Here is a 24,178-nt window from a genome sequence, read left to right on the forward strand (position 1 = left end):
GGTTGCATTTTGTTACCTTTGAACAGAGCCAAGCTAGCTGTTTCCGGTCTTTAGCTCACTAAGTAAAAACTGAAGAACTACCTGTAAAACCACAAATTGTCATTTTTACAGGTTTTTTTTTTTTGTACGGATATAATGTGTTAAATAGTGAGCTTTAGGTGCTGGAAGGTGGATTTTTTTTTGTGGGCCAGGCTAGCTGTTTCTAAGCTAAGCTAACCAGCTGCTAGTTCTATCTTCGTCCTTGTTAGATATGAGAGTGGAGTCAAATTTCTCATCTAACTCTCGGCAAGACAACGAATAAGCGTAATTCCCAAAAGGCTGAATTATAACTTTAAGAGATTTTAACTGACAGATATTTCATTATGATTTTTTTAGTTCTACTCCAGTAGATTTATGACAAACTATTGTCAAAAGTGCACATAGAGCCACAAGTTTTTGATGGGTATTATATACTGCATTTCATTAGCTTTATTCAGCTTCTACTCACCGTTTCAGCAAAGGTCCACTATCTTATAATAGTGATGTAATCGAAAGGAGCCCTTTTAGTGATGAGCTCTATTGTGCCAAAAGTAATCACTGTCAGCACTCTTTTAGAGATTTAGGCATTGGAATATAATGTAGTGTTTATCATTTTACACTATGGATCACATCAAGATGAAATGTGCACACTTAATTCAGCTACACAAGCGGGTTGTTGTGAATTTTTCTATTCCTACACTCTCTGTATTCTGCACAAATGACACAGATTGGGTTTAGCTGGGAAATGAGCTGTAACATTAACATTAGATTTAAACCTATAAATATGCTGTAGGTTTGAGTACATTAGGTTTTGCTAACAAGTCACAGAAAAGTGCCATAGCTTCTCAAAGCCAGATCTACAGGAGAGAGGCGCACTTGCTTAATGTAAGCAAAAGATGAGAGTCAACAAATTATTCCATCTCCTGACTTAAGGAAGCTCAAGCGTTGGTTGGCTGAGTGTAGATTTCATCTCCGACAGCACTTTTACTTGTCTCTGCTTCACATCTCTCTCAACCACACACGTGCGCGCACACACACACACACACACACAAACCGTCACAAACACCACACACTGCATTGCACGGCCGACTCTCAACGTGTCACAACTTCTCTTTTGTCCTCACAAATGACGTTAACGTGCCACAAATTACACACGATCACAATTATAAAAATGGAGACAGTTAGGAGTACATTTTAAATATCACTAGAGTTAAATGTAAGGTGCAGGATTGATTATAAATGCTGTATAACATTACCTAACTATAGCAGGTGAGCTAACAGGATTTGGTTATTGGCAATGCCATATACATGTATATGCTCAAAGACAAATCAGCATTTGGTTATTGCTGGGTCAGACCAGAACCACTTGCTACATCTTGGCAGAGAATAAAAATAAAACTTTTTTTTTTTCATCATCGTGTGGTTCTCACTTGACAGATGACCCCCGTATGAGCGAAGATCTAGGAAACTCTTCCTCCCACTTATGCTACAATCAACGCATTGTGCAAGGCTCTGGAGAGATGCATGTGGTGTCGGAAAATCCCAAATAAAACCAGAACAGGGTTGTGAAAATCATGAGGAGAAGCGTGGTGACGACACGTCCTACTGGACTCTGAGGTTATCTATTGTATTCGACAGAGTAAAAAATAACTATTTCTTATTGTGGTACTGTAGGTGTATGTGTTTTTTTTTCAAAATGAGGCCTTCATGTAGCCGTCATTCAGTTTTTTCCCCCCTCGGTGTAAATATCACTGAGGTGCATCGCACTTCCTCTGCAGGAGTCCTCTGAAAAGCTCAAAGAAAAATAATAAAACAAAAGTAACAAAGTGCTTTTGATGCTACAGAGATTTGTTAGTTGTTGGAGTTCATCCTACCGGCAGAGAACAGGGGAGGTGGAGGGGGTAAATGTGGGGTGGGAGGCAGCCCCCCCATGGAGTGCAGCAGGGGGAGAGACAGCTGGGTGCCATGAAGGGGGTGGGGGCTAGAGGCAGCAGCGGGTGTGGTCACAGACGGGGCGGCGGGGAGTGCCGTCCCCAGCTGGACCTGACCGGAAGAGTCCACGGTGGGCGAGGCCAGAGGCTGATCGAGACCGAGGGGGTCGTTGCCGTCAGTAACCATGGGGTTGCTGACGCGGAAGCATTTCTCCCTGTGGGCCTTGAGCATGTTGGAGAAACGGAAGCGCTGGCCGCACACCTCGCAGGGATACGGCTTCTCCCCGGTGTGCGTGCGGCGGTGGCGCTTCATGTTGGGCCGGCTTGTGAAGCTTTTCCCACAGATCTCACAGATGTACGGCTTCTCTCCTGTAGACAGAGGGACACCAAGAGCTGAAAAACACACCTCTCTGATCAACCAACAACTTTTATATAAAAGTAACTTAATTGGTCTGCTAGGGAAATATCATATTTATGAATCAAGAACAACAAATATTCCCAATTTCAGACTTTTTTGCATTGATGTGGAAATGTTTTATATATCCCACGAGCACAATAAATGCAAATTCTTCTAGAAGACAGAATGAAGAACATGTTTTGTCAGCTCTTTGTTATTTCTTATTATAACTAATTTAATCTATTTTTTTACACTGCTCCTGCCTTTTGTTATAATACTAGAACTGCTATGTTGGTCGTCTGTGATTTAACGCAGACGCACCCCTGAAAATCATCAGGAGTTCTTCAGAAAGTGACTCACCAGTGTGTGTTTTCATGTGTTCGTCGAAGTACTGTTTCATATTGAAGTCCTTTCCGCACCACTGGCACATGAACTGCTTGTGTCCGATGTGGATGCTCATGTGGGAACGCAGCTGGTATTTATACTGGAAGCGCTCGCTACAGTTCTGAAATGACACAGGGTGAACATTTTTACACGTGTATAACATGATATCTGCTTTCAATGGGTTCTATTCCAATCGTTATATCCGACAGATGATATTCAGAAACAGGAGTCTCTCTTGTGACAAATTTAATCCAAATCTAAGCTGTAAGAAGCTTCTTCTGTAAAACAAATTGTGACAGATGACAGTCGTAAAATAAAATGCATTACCAGAACATTACTACTTATTTTTTTGTGTTTGCTGTGACATATGAGCTGTTTTATGGTTATTACACATGTTAGGTTATGCAACTTAAAATATGAGAAAGACCCCAATCTTACAAGCAGGAAACCTCTTCAGAAAAGTTGTGTTTTACCTATCATGGTTTGAAAACGCAAGAAAATTTAAAAATCTTTGCTTTAAAGGAATAGTTTGACATTTTGTTAAATACACTTCTTTGCTTTCTTGCTGAGAGATGAGACAATTGATACCACACATGTTTGTATGCTAAATATGAAGTTACAGCCAGTAGTTTAAAGCATAAAGACTTGAAACATGGGGAAACAGCTAGCAAGGTGGATTTTTTTAAACTTTGGATGGGGCCAAGCCAACTGTTCCCCCCTGTTTCCAGTTTTTATGCTAGGCTAAGCTAACTGCTGGTTGTAGCTTCATATTTACCATGCAGACATGAAGCTCTCAGCTTGTAGGTGTAGGGGGAGAAAGATGTCAGAAAAACCACTATAGGATTTCCTCTGCATATAATTCAAAAATTTGTTAATGATATTAATCAGAATTTTTCTGTTTGATCTGGAACATCTGCCTTATCCGGACACTTAATGAGTATTTTACAAGCAAAGGTCTTAAAGAGATTCATAACTGCACTATTATGCACATCACATTCCAGACTCCATTCATTTAAACATTGACAGGTTTTGAAACTGTGGATATCTCAATTTTGGAATTAAACTGTTAATATGGATGAAGTGGAGAGCAGCAGCAGCAGCAGCATATAAAAGGAGCTCAAACCTCACACTTGAAGGGTTTCTCTCCTGAGTGCTGCAGAGAATGAACCTTCAGGGACATGCTGCGCTTGAACGACTTCCCGCACGTCTCACAGGTGAACGGCATGTCTTTCGTATGGGCTACACACACACACACACACACACACACACACAGTATAAGATTACTTAATGCTGTTCAATATTGAGGACAACTGATGTGTTTCATCCAACAGATAAGATATTTTCTCTGAAGTTTACACATCAAACTCTAAAGTCAGTGCTGCAGTAAAAAGGATAACTGCAACTCAATGAAATACAGCACTTCATACAAACATTTCTTTAGCTGTTGAAAGGCGGATGTGCACAGGGAGTGAGGGTAACCCGCCTGGGAAAAAGATGCTTATCTTACCAAAAAGTGGAAAAGGAAAGCAACACCCAAAACAAATCCTCAACAACAATCGGGTGTGGGACGTAGAAAAGGAAGCCTAAAGTAACACATGGGAACAAAGTGCCTAACCAGGATCATTGATTTTACTGGCACTTACCGACCATGTGCTTCCTGACATGAGCCATGGTGTAGAACTTCTTCTCACAGATCTCGCAGGAGAACTTCTTCTCGGCGTAGCCATGGACGATCTTGTTATGCTCGTGTAACGACCACAGCTTCTTGAAGGCCTTGCCACATGTTACACACTTGGAAAATAAAAAGAATGGAGGGATAAAATATAGCAACAACTGAAATATTAATAAGGTCATTACCTGTAGCACTCTTTACAAATACATGCACATACCCAGGTGTGTGCTTAGACAGACACTTGAGCATGCACTGTAGCAAAAAAAACAATTAGAGTCAGCAGATTGAAGTAGCAAATGATCTTCAAAACTACAGCAGGAGTCCAGCTGCTCACTGCTGAGGAGTAATGGTGGAGGTACTGAGGGATATCAGAATTTATTGTTACTGACTGCCGGTTGACTGACTCAATTTTATCATAATTACATGATTGTGATGTGTATGCACTTATTAGTAACTAAATAATTAGAATATATTGATTGGCTTTGTATTCCAGGTGTTCAAAGCAAACTTTTTAAGATGAAACTGCTTTGCATAGGTTTGGTGTCAGAAGTGACATACTGTAATAAGGGGCATTTATAGGTATTTAATAGACCAATTATGATGAAATTAGTAATTGTTCCTTCCATGATAATGACAGTCTAGCAAAACATTTAGAAATTCTGTGTTAATTCTTGTATTATTGATGCATTAACCCTACTACTCTAACTAACCGTACCCTTGACCTATTAATTTAGAGACCTTGTGTCAAGAGCACCGTCCTTTACTGGTTTAGCTTGGATTAATGCTTAAAGGACATGTTCACAATGTTTCAAGTCTGTCTTAAAACAACAGTCAGGAGACCAAATGAACACTGAATCAGGTTTTTCTTGCTGTAATCGTTCCTCCTGTTCATACTGGCCATCAAAATATCATTTCCAATGTGCTTACAATGTAATTGATGGGGGACAAAAACCACTGTTCTTATTTTGAGTAAAAAATGTATTCATTTTTTTTCTGCTTATATGAGGCTTCAGCAGTTAGTTAGACAAATCAAGAGAATATCTTTCAAAGTTACAGTCTTTTTAGTACAAAATTCCCTCTTTTTGTTACTATTCCTCCACTGCAGCTAAACAAGGAAACACTGTCCAGGGAGACAAAAAGGGGGATTTTTTCACTAAAAAGACTTGAACTTTGGAAGATACCCACTTAGTTTAGTTTATCTGAAACTTTTTCAGATAAACATTTTTGCACAAAACAGGGATCTACATTGAAAGCACATTATGAAGGGATCTTCTAATGGTCAGTATGAACAGGAAGAATGATTACGACAAGAAAAACCTGTTTCAATGTTCAAATGGATACCTGACTTTTGTTTTAAGACAGACTTAAAAAATTGTGAGCCTATCCTTTAATTTTAGCATCTTTTGTAAGAGAGAATTACAAACACATATTGTGACCTATCCTGTAAATAAAAACAGAAATTCAATGATCTACAACATGTAGAGGATGCGTGCGGTAATTATTTTAGCCCTGAGTATTGTCAGCAGAGCCTCCTGTCAAGTAGGGCTGAGCAGATTGATACCTAAAGTGTCAATACTACTGATCCCAACTCTTGTTTTGAGTCTGGAGTCAATAGGATTAATACAAAAAAACTGGATCCATCTCACGCTAGATCACGTTCTGGTCACATGGAAACACTTCTTATTGAAGTGCTTCTCTGTTGCTATTGTGTGCATATGCATCACAATCGCCTTGTTAGTTCAGAGAATTAACATTATAAACATTTGTTATTTTTTCCATGGTAATTATTAACCATTAAAAACTGTCCTGAATTTAAACATGCATGTGATTCAGTAATTAACAAGGAATAGTAAAACAAAACCTTTGTAATGGAAATGTAGAAGAAGAAGCCTATTGATGACATATTCACCACATAAATCATGACACATCTCTCTTTCCTATGACAGTACATCAGCAGCTTTCAATAATAAAAAGGTTTTGGTATTGATATTGGCAATTCTTGCCCAGGTATTACTTGGTGCTGGATCAGAACCTACTGACAGCTCCACCAATCAGAGGTTTTGCCTGAGAGGCAAAGCACAGGGCAGAAAAAGTCCCCAAATCATTCACTCACTTCTCTCATTGGGATTATGACAGTATGACGCTGTTTAGACAGATTTTAGTCACTTAAATTGTAATTGTTAAACTGTAAAAGTGAGGGAGACATCATCATCATCATCGTCGTCATCATGGCTGAATCATACCTGGATGCTCTTCTCACAGTCGGTCTGTTGGTGCAGCAGCAGCTCGCTTTCCAGCAGGAAGCGTTTCCCACAGTTATTGCAGATCTGCATGCGATTGTGAGTGACGTTCATGTGTTTTTCCAGGTACCAGCGGTTGTTAAAGACGCGAGGGCATTTCTTACACGGGAAATGTTGCTTTTCCTCCAGCCTCACTTTCTGGCCCAGGCCCTCTGCGTCCAGCGTCCTCTTCCCACCCTGCCGCTGGTTGGCCAGCGTGGCCTCCGTGAGCGTCTGCCGCATGGAGGCAGTTGTACCCGCCATGGCCAACGCTCTGGTGCCCCTGCGAGGTCGATCCATCATGGCCGGCTGCTCCAAACCTGGAATGTTGAGGGTGTTCTCTTCCTCTTCCTCATCCTCCTCCTCATCTTCCTCTTCGCTGCTCTGCCCCAGTATATCTGCCCTCTTTAGGTCATCAACATCCTCTTCTCCAACTGTGTCATCATTCTCTGCCTCATTCTCATCATCATCCTCTGAATCTCTCTTGTTGTCACAGCAATGACCAAACATTGTGGCCGTCTCTGTGGCGGTTGCTGATTTGCCCTCTGACCCCTTTGACACATTGAGAGTCTGGTTGTTGAGGTTGACTTCCACGATGATCTGATCTCTGTTGAAGGAAGCATGGCCCTCTGTGGTCTTTGACTCCTCCCCGTTGCCCTCAACTTTGCACAAAGTGGCCACACCTGTGCCGGCCGAACCTCCGGACCCCTCCTCCTTCTGGTAGTATTGCTTCGGCTGGGAAGATGCTTTGCCCGCCTCCTCCACTCTAACAGAAAACGGGCTGCTACCCTCCCGTGTGTACACCCTTCCCAGCTCTGACTCCTGTTTGATCTCCCGGTACAGCTGGCTGGGGGGCATCGCCACAGCAGCTGGGTCACCGCTGCTAAGCCCATCCTGATTGGCCATATCTACGCAGGTGGTTCTCAGCGAGTGGCTGCTGATGAGGTCACGACAGGAAGCTGCGATGTCGCTCATCTGAAGCAGCGTAGCAGCGTTCAGCACGTCACGGACAGTGCGGCTGCTCACCAGCAGTTTGGAGGTGTAGATGAAGTTGAGGATTTGCTGCAGGCCCTGTGATGTCAGGGCGTCCAGCGACAGGTCCACCCGTCGCAGCTGTTTGCTTTGGGCGAAAAGGGAGTGGAAGAAAGGGCTGTAGGCCGCCAGCACGCCCTTGTGAGCTGGGAAGGTGCTGTGCTGACGCACCAGAACGATGTCAACGTCACACAGGTCAGGCTGGAAGAGGCGCTGCTCATTCAGCCTGTCCATCAAACAGGTGAAGTGCAGAGCCACATCCTCCACCAGAGAGAACTCAGCAGAGGGGAAGTCTGTGGTCTTCTCCACTATGAGCTGGAGACAAGGGAGGAGAAAGACAGAAGTAAAGGTTGAGACAGAAAGGCCTTTATTATTATTTATAGCATAGCATTTAAAATGTGGATTAGAAGCAGATCAGATCTCACCACTGCCATGCTTTTAAGAAACTAAATATGCTGTCTCTGTGGTTAAAAGCTCATTCTCAACCTTGGAAACACCAGCTGAGAAAACATTTTCACCACAAGGTCCACTTAGTAGATCATATCACATGCTCTTTGTAGATTCATGCCAACATAGACGAGAAGTCTTAAAGTCATAAAGTGTTCAGAAAATATGGAAAGTTGAACATCAACAGTTCCATGACAACTTGGCAAACTTCACCTACTGATGAAAATCATGTGATATGATTGAAAGCTCCAAAACAGCTATTAAATGGACCTTGTGGTCAGATTGTTTTCCAAACTAAGCATGCTAAGTTTTGATAATTTCATGAAATTTGCTAATATAAACCATCCAGAAATACCTATATTATCAGGGCTTTCTACCACATTTTATGGTCTTCGTATGTGGATGGAGCTCTGGAAAAAGCTAGTAAGTGGACTTTGAGTGGACTATGTATTGCCAAGGTCAAGAATGAACTTCCAAATAAAAAATAATTTAAGAATGGCTGATTTTAATCAGATTACATTGTCATTGTTCTGTGACACTCACATGTAATATTCAAGTAAAAGCATAAACGATGCTGAACTAAAGTCTATTTAAATATATCCAGCATAAGTTATTCATATTGTGTGCTTTATGATTTGCAGTCTGCACAAAGTCACAGGCTCTGCGCTTGCTGCACTATGCGAGTCAGAGAAAAATCAAAAGGTGTAACACTCAACGCTCTGTGCAAGGTCCTCGACTTCCCAAGGTGGGTTTATTTTAGCACAGGAAGGGCAGGGTTTCGATCCAGACGGGATGTGAGTGGGGACAGAGCAGCACACAGAGCAAACACACACAAGTATACACACGCATATGTGATGTGCAACGATGCACAAAAAACACACAACTTACAAATGCACAAACACACACATACACACACACACAACAAACACAAACACATTGTCTGGTCTCTGCAAGGACTGACTGGTCTGTGCATTGGTATTCAGCGCCATCTCCCCCCATTAGCCGGCTCTCTCAGCACACCCACTCACTACACTGTCCCTGAGGAATCGCGAATTATGCAGAAGACAAAACACGTCCGGAGAAATAATTAGGGAAACCATGCCAAATAAATACTAACTAACCCTCCAAACAATTAATGGAATTTATCATTCAAGGCGTCTCTTTAGCAGCAGAATAGGAAGACTATTGATACTTTTTGGCTAACATGTTGCATAATTACATCTCTATATCTCCTATTTTTTAGTATTTACAGTTGCATGTGCAAGACCAAAGATGGGACATGTACAACAAAGAAAATTAATAATTCATTTATCTTAAGAAAAAAAAATGGAAAAGAAAGAAAAATATGGCATCTATGTTGTACAATGAGTATGAATCACACTACAGTTAATTTTGCCTTTAAAAAAACAGAAGCCAACTTCATTTCCCTTCTGCCTATATTTTCTCTTTAAGATCAATGAAAATGACTTTTCGTTGTTCAAGCTGGAAAATGGATTTGCATTTGGGCCTAACCTTGAAAATCTGGCCTGTTTGAAGAATTCAATTAGGGAGTGTTAGATTTATTCATAGTTTTGAGCTGCTAAATTGGACTCTGAGCCAGAGATGAGTGAAGATCGGGTTATCTCTCCCTGTGCGAGGCTATAGACATCGCCCAAGGGCAAAACGCTGAAGCGATCAAATCAGATCAGATCAGATCAGATCAAATATAAGTTGCAGACTGGAAGTTATGCTCCTTTAGTGATAACGATCATCTTCTTCTTCTGGGATTCAAATAGGACAACGCAATCAAAGCTTAAACTCTACAGGATGAATATCAACAAATTCAAAACCTCAACAACAATAATTCGAAAAGGTCTAATGTGCCGTGTATTTCTACAACACTTTACTTCATGTTGTAGATTTAGTTCAAATTCCTTTAACCAAAACATATGTGAGTGATCACCTTTATCCCTGTGATGGAAAATCTTCAGATGGGCAAATAAATCTTCAGGTCTCCCACATTTAAAACTAAAAAAAACTTATACTCCACCTTGCTCTTAACCAAATTCAGAAATTTTCTACCATTATTTCTAAATTAATGACATAATTTAGTGACCTTGACACTTTGATCAATGATCCAAGTATGATTCATCTAGGAACCAGCGGTGTCTCAAACTTCCCTAACATTAAAATTAAAAATAGATCCTGTGGCCTCTAATCAAACATCATAAGCAAATAATCAAACCTCGATTCTTTAATAATTAACCCTCCTGTGTACTGTCTCTGCAATGACTGCATACTGTCTCTTATAATTAACCCTCCTGTGTACTGTCTCTTGTGCTGAGACTGCCATGACTATTTACACAAGGGAAATTTCTCTTTCACATCCCTTTATCCCTTCTTCTTCATGATCACAATGTCCAGTCCATTACTACTGGGTCAGAAGTTGTTAACCTGAGAATTTTAATATTGGGATTTGAAATGCAAAATAATGATGTCTGCCATGTGCACGTATAACACAGGACCTCAAATGAGAGCCCCATTGATTCCACCATTGTCAGCACAAATCTTCATACTGTATGGCATTATACTTGCACCTCAATGTTTTTTTTAATTATTTGATAGTCAAAAGCACAGAGAGACAGGAAACAAGGGTAGAGAAGTTAAGCAGAATCAAACCAAGGACATTATTTCCCAGTATCCAGAAGGATACTGGGAAACCCATTGTTCCATTTGAGCACAGAAAAATACTTTTTGCATGCATATAAGCTACATTTTGTGGAGAAACTATTATCAAGCAAAGAATAATTGGCTGTTTTGTCACCAGTCTGATCAATAGTTGGATTATTGGTTACTACGGAATTAGGGAAGCACTGGGAGAATAGTATGATGGTTGGCTAAATTGATGAGTTCAATTTTTCAAAACTACTTTAAAGCAATAGCTTTCTTGCCAAGAGTTAGATGATAAGATCATATCTATAAGGTTAATATGATGCTAGTGTGAGCAACCAGTTAGCTTTAGCATAACATTAGCATAAAGACTGGAAACAAGGGGAAACAGCTAACGTTAGCCTAGCTCAGTCCGAAAGTAACCTGCCTACCAGCACATTAAAGTTCACTAATTAACAAATTAAATACTGACTGTTTAATCTGTACAAAAAAAGTGCAAAAATAGAGCAAAAATGTGTTTTTCCCAACTTATTATTCCTTCAATGATTATAATGCATTGTAGGTGTGTACCTGGGAGTTATCAAATAAGCAACTAATGTTAGCTTGATTAACTTATCTGGCAGAAGTTAGCTAGCTAGTTGTAAGCTAATAAAAACAATACAAACTACTTTTTTCAAAAATGTTCATAAAACTGGACAGTATGTTACCTAAACAGTACAAACTACATGTGACTATCGTGTTCCCAGTTACCATTTTCTCCCAGTGCTTTCCTACTTCTCTAGCAAATGACTCATACTAGCGATAGCATTGGAGACAAAAAAGCTAATCACAAATGACCTTCTCCAATTCACTTATTGTATTGTGGCACATTTTAACACCCTCAAGTTCAGAATGCAGGAAAATAGAGAGCAAAAGAGTAAGACTGAGTGAAACACTTCAATATTGTGCATTTATATGGAAAAAAAAACAGCAAACAATGCAAACCAATACACACAGACACATTTGTTTCCTCAAATTATTGTTTGTGTGATATTTTTGCTGCAAAATATAAATGATGTGCCTGCAAAAATCTGTTTTCACTGTCCAATTGCAAGCTCAGAATTGAGGCACAAATGTAATTCCATAATGTTAGAGTTTCTAACAACAGACTGAACAGACTGTAATGTATCTATCTGCAGAAATAACATGCAGATGCTTTAAGACTTCAAGTGTACACTGCTGAATGACAGGATTTCTATCAGTGAGGGATTACATTTTTTTTCATCCAGACTGATGCTTTAAAACGATGTAATCCAATAGAAAACAGTCATGCCACTGCTTTGTCAATATACAATAAAGACGAAGCCATCTTGTCAAATTTCATCACATACTGTAGCCAAACAAATTGAGAGAGTACACTGGCTTGAAAGACCGCATCTAACTCCCTCAATCTGTGTCTGTCATTATCTCCCACAGCCCTTTTCTCTCTGCCACCCCCTCCTCACCTCTCCATGGAAATGTCAGAGAGAGAGTTTGTTTGCTGTCATTAGAGGAACGCCACCTTTAACCAGCCTCTCAGTCAGATGTCTCCCAATACATTATTCATATCTGGCCTGACCCGTGACAAACACGCAGCGGGGGGATTACTGACGCACCCAACAAGAGGTGTCATTTAAACAGGCTTCAATCAAAGAGCTGTTGTACACCCTTTCCAGGCAGATCATTTCATCATCTGCCAAACACAACAAAGTGAGGAGATCCTCTTGCGTTGTAGAGGCCTGAGAGAGCCTGTTTCACAAGGCTCCTCTCAACGTCTGTATGCTTCAGTGAAATAACAATGTTATCTATTTTACTGTAGAGAAATTTGAATTCATCCAGTACTTAAACATTTGCAAAACTAATGACACTCCCATAAACCTGCTCTGTACTTTGTATTTAGTAGTAATTAGCAAATGTTAGCATGCTAGCACAGAGAACATTAAACATTAAACCTGCTAAACATCAGCATATTAAAGGACGGGTTCACAATTCTTCAAGTCTGTCTTAAAACAACAGTCAGATGCCCAAATAACAATTTTATATGCGCTTATAATGAAGCTAATATAAGGAAGCAGTCTGAATTAGTCTTTTTAGTATAAAATTCCCTGTTTATTTTTCCCTGTTGAGCCTCAGCAGAAGCATCGTAACAAAAAGAAGGAAATTGGCACAAAAAGACTAACTTTGAAAGAGATGTACTTGATTTCACTGATTTGGACACTTCATATTAGTTTGAAATAAACTTTTAAATACATTTTAGCACAAAATGAGGACTGTGGATTTTGTAAACCTATCCTTTAACAATGTTATTGTGAGCCTGTTAGCATGCTGATGTTAGCATTTAGCTCAAAGCACCACTATGTTTAAACAAGTTCAGCCTTTACAGAGCTGCTAACATGGCTGTAGTCTTGTTTCACTGTCTTTTCCATTCAAACATTACACTAATTGGCTTGACAGAGGCTCTGTAATTATATGTTAGAATTTCAAACTATGAAAGTTGACAACTCATACAAAACCAAATCCAGATATCAAGTGTTTAAGTGGTCTAAAGGGGTGCTGCAATAAAGGAAAAAACTTTTCACCCGATGTATGAGACATCAAATTTGCCCCAATTTGAAAATATGACGCATTCTGGGAAGATAATCAGATGTTTAAAAATATTTCCCTGATCAGCCTGATGACAATACTTTTATTAAAATCCAAATCCAATCAAAGCATGTGATAAAAAAGTAGATTTTTTTGAGTAGTTGGTGAATCCTCACCCAGCTCAGGCATGCCAGGGCTGGTGGTATGCACTTGGCAGCAGCCCGCCTCGTGGACCTCAGCCAGACAGAGCCGAGTCTGAGAATTTAGCAAGAGTGAAATCCCTCTTTCTAATTTGACTTTCACTGGTGAGAATGCCCTTTCTCTCCGACACCTTTGCACTGGACGCTCCGTGTAGATTTACTACTCTGTAAAGTCTGCATCTCCGTCACTGTGCAGCTATGCTACAGGCCATGCGTGTGTAGCGACCTCCACAGAGCTGCCATTTTAAAAGTGCCCCTGTCTGTTCACTGTAATGTAGTGGGCGCTTTAAAAATGACTCTGAGGCCTCATGTAAGGGCAGCGCACATAAATCTTAGACAGTAGCTGGTATAAAATTGAACAATGTCTTAAATGTTCAGCCTTTTCCTTGTTTGCTCTTGTGTATGAATAAAGCTGCCCAGATGTTATTTCCCTGAAACATTATTTTGTTACTATTTTGTGCACACACCTTGTAGCATGGCAGATTTATGAGCAGGGAACTAAAGATCATCTACCTTGACTCTGTTGTTTGCTTGCTGACCGGTGAACAGACTGAGCCATTAGCAGGGGCCAATGTCAGAGCACAGCACAGAGTCATGGACACATCAATAGTGCGAGGGAGGGCAGGTTGTATTCAGGCAGGAGGGAGTCTCACGGGGGAAAACACTGCGGGGGGTTTAAAGCTTTCTCCCTGTCCTCTCAGTGTCCTCTTTCACATCTTAAACTGTTATGTCTGATTAGAGCTTGGCAACATAAACAAAATTAATATCACTAAATATTTTTATGCTCTGTTGTGAGCAGCTGGAGCTCCAATAGGCCAGCTGCTGTGCGTTGGCAGGAGTTTGACCAATCAGAGCTCCTACTGCTACTCCGTGGCTTGAAATTTATGTAGTTTTTCTGTGGCAACGTGCAACACATCTCTAAATTTAAGAGAGACGTCTATAAATTAGAGCGAAATGGAGACTGTGTGTGTTAAAACAGGGAACAAATGTTTGGTGAGAAGGAATATGAGAGGCAGAAACATAATTATATTGATTACAAATGCCTTCTCATTTTGTGATTCCATTTTAAAGACTACTTATCAATTCATCATTTAAAGACAGAGTAAGGAAATAAAATAGTAAATTTAATGATTGTTTTATTATGTTTTATGTGTCATTTAAATGCTAATTTAATGAGTCATGTTATAATAGCCTTTTTTAATTGATCAATGTATTAATTGATCATAATTAAGCACTGTAAAAGTCTTATAAATCTTATTACTCTAGCGGCACACGTGAGGCTCCATATACTGTATATTTGCTGGGTGATTCTTGCAATGATACAATCTTGCCTATCAAATTTCTATCAATAACCATCGGCCATCTATCAAATGTCAAAAAACATTGTGATGTCTTCAATTTGTTTTGAGATTGAGTTTATAATGATGTAAACAGTAGCAGTTTCATTTCATTCTAGCACTGCAAATAATTATTTTCATTTTTGATTATTCTGGTGGTTATTTTCTCAATTAATCAGACTTTATAACATCAGAGTTGATGTTTTGTTTGGCCAACAGTCTAAAATCCAAAAATACTGAATTTATCTGTCATAAAACACAGAAAACTAAAGTAAATCCTCACATGTGAGGAGTTGAAACAAGTGAATGTTTTTGCTCTTTTGGTTAAAAGAAGATTTAACTACTTATCAAATAGCAAAATTGTAGCCAGTTAACGTTGATTTTCTGTTGTTTCAGAACACATTTCCATAGATAACAGTTGCTTTTATCATTAATTAAGACTAGATCTGAAGTCTACAGTTGACTAATCGATTAGCCGCTTAACAGACAATTAATCCAAATCTAATTTAATAACTGATCAATCTTTACGGCATTTTTCAAGCAAGAAGGCCAAACATTTGCTGGCTCTAACTTCTTAAATGTGAGGATTAACCTGCTTGTGTTTCCTCGTCTTGCATTATAGTAAACTGAATATCTTTGGGATTTGGGAGTGTTGTTAAATTGAAGACATCTCCTTGAGCTTTGCAAAAATTACAAACAATCAATTCATGAATCAAGAAAATAATCAGCTGATTGATCAATGATGAAAATCAGCTGCAGCACTACTTCAGACAATAGACACTGAATTACTCAATAGGTCTACATCTTATAGATCTCAATACAAATCTCTACTGTATTGCAGAGTAGTCCTCTCAAGACAAACTGACTTTTTTCCACTTCTAAAATTCTTCCATTCAGGCCACAAAATGCCCATTTAATATCTTTTTAAAGGTGCAACTTGCTACCAGTCCAATGTCAGAATGTCCATATGCGCAGTGATGTCTCTGCACTTGGAAAGACCATCAGGGAACAAAAAGAGAGCACCAAACCATCCACAGACATGATGACAGCAATCCCATGAACTCATGCCCTGGCCCTCTTGTCACCCAGCTGGGAGGAAGGGGGGGGGGGGGGGTTCTGCCACTTCCACCCACGGAGCACACAAGCTCCAGTAAAGAGCACACTCAGCAGCCCTCTTCACAGCGAGGCCTCCTGCTGAGGGGCCTGGCGCAGGGCTCGGCGTGACTGACACCCCGAGGAAGGAGAGTGGGCACCATGTCAGGCCTCATCTCACTCACTGGCATGGAGATGGTAGGAGAGCAGCACCCGCCCTCACACTCATCCAATCACACACACACACACACACACACACACACACACTCGCACATATCCCTGAGTCATCATCAGTGCAGACGAGAGTGGAGCATGACAGGCCTGAATACAAAATCTCTACAACGAGATCACCCAGTTACAAGCAGCAAGTTTGGCCTCGCAGTAACGTCAGAGTGCTTTTACGTGGTCTGGGAAGGGGATCAGCTCACGCTCAAAAACACAACCAAACGGATCAGGACAAGGGCATGTCATTTCTGGCGGAGTCCAATCAGACCGCCATTAAAAAGTCATCAGGGTAATGACTGACACTGTGTCCTCTGTGTGCTCAGCAGACCTTCCCTGCTGCTGACGCCAAACAACAGACAGGTTTAGTCGTGCCAGAGGAGTGAATTCTGATTCTTTGGGTGAGAATCGTGGCACGGCTTAATCCTCGGGGTGTTATGTGGTCTAGGCTACCGGCTGGGCAAGACTGGCATGGTCGGAAAGCAGTCTGCCAAATTCTCTCCCTGCTTTCAGTCTTTGTGTCTGGTGGAAGATTTCTCCTCTGTCTGCAGTCTGCACTCCCTCTCCTCTCCTCTAAATCCAATCAGCACGGAGACCCGGCACTGACCTTGAGATAGAAAAAGCATATACAGTAGCACATCCACACACACATGCCTGCGCAGGCATACCTGCATTATAATCACACACTTGTGCCCGCATCAGTAAACAGGAAATAAAGAAATTTTGGCATACGTGATGACACTGCTGATGCAAAGAGATGAAAAAGAGGATGTGAATGTGACTGGACTCCGGTTATCAAATATGTTGCAAATGGACAGATCAGCCAGATTGGTAATAGCACAAGTGACACAGCCTTGCTTTTAACAAGCCCCGCGGTGATCATTACAGCGCTATGATAAAAAAATGCTAATAAAAATCAATATTCAATGACTAAAAAAGGGGGAGCCATAGCGACAGGCGGCTAAGGTCACACACGGCGCAGTCACGTGCTCCGCCACATTAAAGTGGAGTTAAATACTTGCCGGGATGGCACTGTTTATCGGATATAATGGTGTTAGGGCTGATAGTTACACCTTGTGATATTAGGCTGTGGGATTACATAATCCCATAGACCAGTCGCGCATGTGATGCAGATTGGTGGAGGATCAACCATCATAAATCAGTGAAAAGCTGTATTATGACAGACTGTGTGAAATCTGAATTTAAGACTAAACACTTTACTAATCTGTTAAATACCGACTATACCTATTTAAGACTGGTTAAGTGCAATATTTAAAGTGCAACAGTCATAATGTTGAAGGAACACATTGGGTACCACTTTATTTTAAGTCCCCTCATTTAGCATTTGTAAGCAGTATACAAACAATTATGGTTTATAAAACACCATAATGTAGTTGTTAGAAGATTGTTGTGTTCATTACTGTACTTGTCAGCACTTGTACTGGTGTATAAACAGATAATGAACAACAATAAAACATAGTTGCAATAATATAAAATATTTCTTCATAAGAAATGTTAAGATTTCTGACAAATACTGTACATTAATAAACACTTAAAATGTCATATCTGCTTATAACTACATTATAATGTGTTATAAACCATTTATTAAATGTTTATATAATGCTCATACATGCAAAATAGTGGGAACTTGAAGTAAAGTGTTATCTGATTGGTTTAATAGTTTTTAAATTAAAAAACTCTCAAACATTCTGTGGTTCAAGCCTCTAAAATATCTGTTTTATATCATTATACTGTGCATATATTTGGGTTTTGGACTGTTGTTTGGACATAAATATATAATAACTGTAGAGTCTACCAGGTTATATTTGTTTTCAAATGAAAAAAGTGTTTGTTTTTTAAACAATTAGAAATTCTGTGCATAGATGGATCAATTCACTTCAATGTTCTGATGAACTTTGTAATTGCTTTGGATTATTCAAAAATGCAAAAAATATGGAAACTATGTAAATATAAATACTCTCTCTCTATTTACATATTATATGGTGATTTGCTGATCACATGAATAATTGGTGAAATATATATAAGAGAAATGGAAGCGGCCTCAGGCAGCACCCTGATGAGGGCGAGATAGAGGAAAATGTTTGGTGAATAAAACATGGTGAACTGGAGAAGAGTTGTGCTACATGTTTAATGGTTGATGGACTAAACTAGACATCTAAGGATGACACCCTGGCCTTGGAGAAACTTTGATGGACATTTTTCACTATTTTCTGACACATATTGACTAAATGATATATCAGCTAAAGGGGCGCTCCAGTAGTTTTACACATTAAGATGAGAGGTACTACTCAGCCTGTGAAAACAGTTGTAAAAATATCTCCCGTGGCTCTACAGGACTTTTGTGAAGTCTGAGAAAATAATTAGTGATGTCATTTGGAGACTTCTTGCTTTAGGCTTGGACTACAAATTTATAGTGGAAAGTTTGCATTACAAAACTGGGCACATGAAGTTTGAAAGAGTGTTTATGAATCAGGGATGATCTAATGAATGGCATTAATAAAACTACATTATAGGAAATGTAGGATCCAGTGCTTTTTGGGTTTGATTCATATGTTAAAGGGGACAATTCCCCAAGTGGGACAATTCTGGAAAACCTGAAAATTCAGTGTCTGTGCATGGCAACTACAGCATGGTTAAGGTTAGGGAAAGATTATAGTTATGATTGAGGAAACTAAAACAGATGGTTGAGGTTATGGGGAGATTTTGGTTATAATTAATAAAAAGACAAACTCTCCTGCATGAAAGTCAGACGAACTACACTTCCACCAACCACCCCGACCTTGACACCCTCACGTTCCAGCTTGGCACATAAAAGACACACTACTTCCTGCTTTGGCACCGAATTGCAGAATCGTCCAATATTGTATGAACGTTTTTCCTGGGGATATTAGGATATCAGGATGTCCTGACCTCTGCTTATCTATGTTGGCCATCTTTTTTTGAATCTTTTTTTAACAAATCCCCCAACTTCATGGAAGTGCATTACTAAATCATTATCATTAATCTAGAAAATAACCTTCTTATTAATCAATAATTCAAATAATCATTAAATGCAGACCTGATCCAGATGAATGCAATTCTTAAAAGGACAAAAAGTCAAATGAACTCTATATGACTCAAAAGAACTGCCTCAGCACATGAAAAGTAAATGAGATTTCAGGTAAAATGTACAGTGGAATAACTTCAGATACAGCAAAAGGCAAATCATAAATGTGCTGCTGGTTATTTACTCTTTCCATCACTTTAGCTAATTATTTTATTCCCCTCAGCCTATTAAAACATTTAACTTTCTTAACCACAGCATTCACTGCTGGCTGCAATTAATAAAGACAATATTATCAGCGTGAGCGCCGCTCTAATCCCAGACATCCAATCTCCCCTCCACGCTGCAAAGACGAGGCTTTTCCCCTGTCCTAATCTAGCAGTTTGGACGTGCCCAGCCTTGCCCTGGTGGAGCTACACCAGCTTTCACCATTAGATTTAAATACATTTCCATCTATATGTTAATGCAACCACAGGTGACAAGCCAATCTACAACTGATACGCGTTTACCCGAGCATGAAATTGGGATGCACAAACAAAAATAAGGAAGAGAACGCAGCATGAGCAGCATCTTGGCGACATACAGTAAATTAAAATTTGACAGCGTGAGCGGGATTGCCTCAGCTGCATGATTTGCAAAGTCCTTTACCGGCTTGTCCTTTGAACAAACTGGATGACAGTGTGTTTTATCAGTTTGGTAGAGCTGGGGACAGTGTGTGTGTGTGTGTGTGTGTGTGTGTGTGTGTGTGTGTGTGTGTGTTGCCCAATCAGAAAAGATGCTGAAAGAAGACATCAACCGGCGGTTGTCTGGAGCTGAGATGACTATGACGAGCAGTTGGATAATCAAAGGAGCTGCCTGGAGGCGGGTGGGGGGGATGCGCAGCGATGAGGTTAGAGCGTCCGCACTGAAGCTCTGCCAGGAAGTTTGTGTCTGGGCCAATGAGCTGCGAGAGGAAGTGCTGAGTCAGGAAGCCTGGCCAAGAGAGGGGCCCGTGGTGCTGGCATCTCCTCCTCACACACACACGTTACAACGCTTCACACAACACCGCTCTGCTGGAGTCATAACACACTGTTCCCAATGCCAGCGCCGTGCACGCATGTGCACAACGCGGGCGCCTGCTGTGCACGCATTCACCAGTAAACACTGGCATGTGACGCCAAATACCTGTGGCACCATAAATTGTGGATTGTTGTGCAAACAGATATTTCTATTTGTAAAAGCCAAACACCAGCAAAAATCCAGTCAGTGAAATGACACATATATGACACAAAAAGTGAAAGATGCACCTTTGAAGGGATCTATTAGAGACAAAAGATCATCTGAATGTCTTGTAGCGAGCAGGTGCAGACATACCCGAGGGCTATTACACAGGCTGAAACTGTGATATCTTCATTATCCCTTTCATAGCATGACACAAAGAGAGAAGAGGCTAACACAAGACTCTAAAAGAGCCCCTTATCAGAGAGAATCTCTCTGGTGTGGCAATACTCTTTCTGTGTGTGTGTGTGTGTGTGTGTGTGTGTGTGTGTGTGTGTGTGTGTGTGTGCGCGGAGGCAGTTGATATGTTTGATGAGAAGGTCAGAGAGGACAAAGAGGAAGAAGAGGTAAAGGAGGAGCATCAGCTTGCTATAGCTGCAACCAATCAATGGACAATAGAGAAATGGTGAATGTGAGCTTAAAGGAATAGTTTGACATTTTGGGACATTTGGTTTATTCACTTTCTGGTTGAGAGTTGAATGAGAAGCTTTATACCCCTCACGTATTTGCCTGTTAAATATATTTGGCAACAGCCAGTTAGCTTAGCTTAGCACAAAGACTGAAAACAGGGAAACAATTAGCCTGGCTTTTTCTAAAGAATAACAAAATCTGCCATTTACGGTTATTTACTGGCCTATTTATTGGCTGGGAGCAGTAACTTCCTGGAATCTTTGCCGATTGCCTAGCAACTGCTTAGAGCCAAAAAATAGTCCAACAAATAACCATAAAACCTGAATTGTTGTTTTTACACTTTGGTTTTTGTACAGTTTAAACAAATGATATACAATGTGTTGATTAGAGAGCTTTACAGGTGTTAGTAGTAGGATTTTTTTTACTTTAGATCAGAGCAAGGCTAGCTGTTTCCCCCTGTTTCCAGTCTTTGTGCTAAGCTAAGCTAACCGGCTGCTGGCTGTAGCCTCATATTTAACAGACAGACAGGAGAGTGATTTCAATTTTTTCATCTAACTTACGCAAGAAATTGAATAAGTGTATTTCCAAAGTGTTATACTCCTTTAAAGGGTAAAAAATTTGAACTGAATAAATCCTATTTTGATACTGTGATGGATAAGGAGTATGATTTTCTAACTGATCTGTGCATATTTGTTCTGTAACGTCCTGCACAGATAGGGAGCTAAAAATGGATAAATAGAAGGCTATATAAAACCAAAACATTAATCTGTGTGTATGAGTAAATGTCAAACAAATATTTGTGATGACTATCAGATCAAGGATCCCTACTTTCCCTGCTTAACAATTCTCTGAAAACAGCATGAAAACTCATTCCCATCTGCTTTAAAGCTCCTCCTAAGTCTCTCTCGCTGGCCTGAATTCAGCTAAAAGCTATAAGTACACTTTAGACGGTCCCCTTAAAAAAAGAAAAAAAAAAAAAAACCTCTAATATCTTCAAATGCCTGACAATGAAAGGCTAATAGAAATCCTCATATCAAGCTGTATGAAAAGAAAGAGCTGTTTGGCCTCTTTGATAACGGAGTTCAAAGTCATTTGAAAAAAGTGCCACAGGGGTTAAATTAGAGTAACTGTTTTCCACTGATGAAAAGACACCAATGCTGGCTGGCACTGCGCAGAAACAATTAAATTGTGAATTTATTCCAAGAGTAAAAACTTAGAGGCTACTTCAAACAAACTTGCGCCATTTGAACCAACAAGAACAAAAGAATCCTTACATAAGCCCAGAGAGTTTGACCTTGCTTGTCCACCGTTCTTAATCTCAGGGGCATAAATTAGCAGCACCTATGGTCTTAGTTTCCAAGGAGAGTGGCCTCCTACTGGGGGAGCGAAGATGTCAGTTGGAGTTTGTTGCCCAGCTCTGGAATGGCTGCACTTGTCACAAGGACTAAAGACAGTTCCTCACTCTGCACCCAGAGACAGTGAAGCCTCAAAGTCAAGGGTGGGCAGGAATGCCCTGAATAGGCAGTTACGTAAAACTCACAGCACCCTGTGAGGATAGAGAAGGAGCTACTCAGGACCTGACAATGCTGACTGAAATTAAACTGCATCAGAGGGCCCAAAACATGAAGCCAAGTGTCCCTTTATAGACGGCAAATAAAAGGAACAACAAATACAGTCTTTTCATTTAGTTCTAGCTTGTGGGATATACTGCAAAAATTCGCAGGGACTAATCCTCTTTTGATGTCAACAAAGTAATTGCAGAAATTATCTGCAGCATGTTGGTGTTTACCAACGTTCATAGTCAGACACACTATCCTCTGCATTCGCCAAGCACACTTTGCACTTTATCGCAGCTTACTCTCATGCATGCATGCATGCAGACACAAACAAACAAACAAACAAAAAGAAGCAAACAGAAAAAAAAAACCACACACAGCAATAACCAAACGTCTCTCTCCCTCTTCGCTCCCACCAGTCCAGCGAGCACCAGGGCTAACCCTGCTGACCTGACCCAGATATTAACCCAAGCCTCCAGATGTGAACGCGCGCTGGGATTACTCCACCACTGCATCAAGCTCCACATGCTTTCCTAATGAGGCATCCTAAAACGACCCTGGAGACAGAGCTGACTGTCTGCCTCACTCACCTCCATTCCCACAACTCTGCCTGCCTGTCTGTGCAGAGGCACCATCTTCATGTCTTCTCATGAAAAACGGAGTTAAAAAAAAACAAACTGCACGGAGTCTAGTTGGAAATGCAACTCAGTCAGTAAAAGTGAATAAAAGAGCACTGACTTCATGCAGCAGACAAACATTAGTCAGTACAACATTGCTGTGAAGTGTTTTCTGCGGGTGCTGTGCTTTGACTATCAAAGCCTGGAATTAAATTTGCATTTATTTCTACTAGGCAGCTTCTTTACCAGACTGAAGTTATTGAGACGTTAACAGTGACATGCACTTCTCTATTAAACCACACAGAGGAGATTATCTTAATTTATGCATGAATGTCAAACTTGTCCTGCCCTGGCTGCCTTAGTTTCACTCACCCTTGTCTACATACACACCAGTCACGACCTGAGAGCCCTTTTTCTTTTTGCAGAAGCGCCCTGATATGAAAGAATTTAACTCCTTCTCTGCATCAATGTAGCTATTGTAGCCATTGCATTCTTTCAGCAGCTTCAATTTCCAACTTGTGCCATGTCGGCAAGTTGCAAACTTCACTGCAGCGGAGACGAGGCACAAAACACACGTATGACAGCCAGTGGCACACAAACACAACGCTTCAGAAGTGTGGTAAGTTTGATCTGATCGGCCTGCTAAGTAGCTGAAATTTGCAAGAGATCAAGAAGGGACACACACACACACGCACACATACAAAAAAAATAAACAAAAATGCAGCGCTCCTCTGTAGCCTACCATTTTGATCCAGCGTTTCGAGGCTCAAAGGAGTCCCAGAATAACTCCTTTCGCACCAGTTTTTCCTTCGCCATGAAAATGACCGTTGAATTTCTCACATTTCTCCAGTTTTTGCCTTATCCTCAATCTTTTCTCTTTCCCCCCCCCCGTGCTACTGTAGCATTCAGACAGACAAAAATGCAGAGGCTGCTTTTGCAGAAGGAATTGGTGATTGGAGCTCGGGGATCATATGGGCTTTTTGTCAGACGTTTTTAAAGGGACACGGTACTG

The 24,178-nt window shown here is 40.5% G+C and overlaps 1 protein-coding gene across 1 annotated transcript; it reads right to left on the bottom strand.

Annotated features, from left to right (window-relative positions):
• Positions 1–25: 25 nt before the first annotated feature.
• Positions 26–24,178, bottom strand: zbtb47b (zinc finger and BTB domain containing 47b). The gene is made up of 6 exons (XM_042400023.1): positions 23,909–24,178; positions 6,646–8,028; positions 4,374–4,521; positions 3,854–3,969; positions 2,707–2,851; positions 26–2,318 (listed from the first exon to the last, which is right to left on the bottom strand). Exons 1-6 carry the CDS (start codon positions 23,909–23,911, stop codon positions 1,870–1,872), a joined length of 2,244 nt encoding a protein of 747 aa, XP_042255957.1. The 5' UTR covers positions 23,912–24,178; the 3' UTR covers positions 26–1,869.

The sequence above is a fragment of the Thunnus maccoyii genome, chromosome 21 (genome assembly GCF_910596095.1).
Source record: "Thunnus maccoyii chromosome 21, fThuMac1.1, whole genome shotgun sequence".
Taxonomy (NCBI): domain Eukaryota; kingdom Metazoa; phylum Chordata; class Actinopteri; order Scombriformes; family Scombridae; genus Thunnus; species Thunnus maccoyii.

What these genes read in the sequence shown, in the direction of transcription:
- zbtb47b (XM_042400023.1), bottom strand. An exon ending in TGTCAGGAAGCACATGGTCG is followed by an intron (nt 3,970 to 4,373) that starts GTAAGTGCCAGT and finishes GTGTGTGTGTAG; the next exon opens with CCCATACGAAAGACATGCCG. An exon ending in AGAAACCCTTCAAGTGTGAG is followed by an intron (nt 2,852 to 3,853) that starts GTTTGAGCTCCT and finishes GTGTCATTTCAG; the next exon opens with AACTGTAGCGAGCGCTTCCA.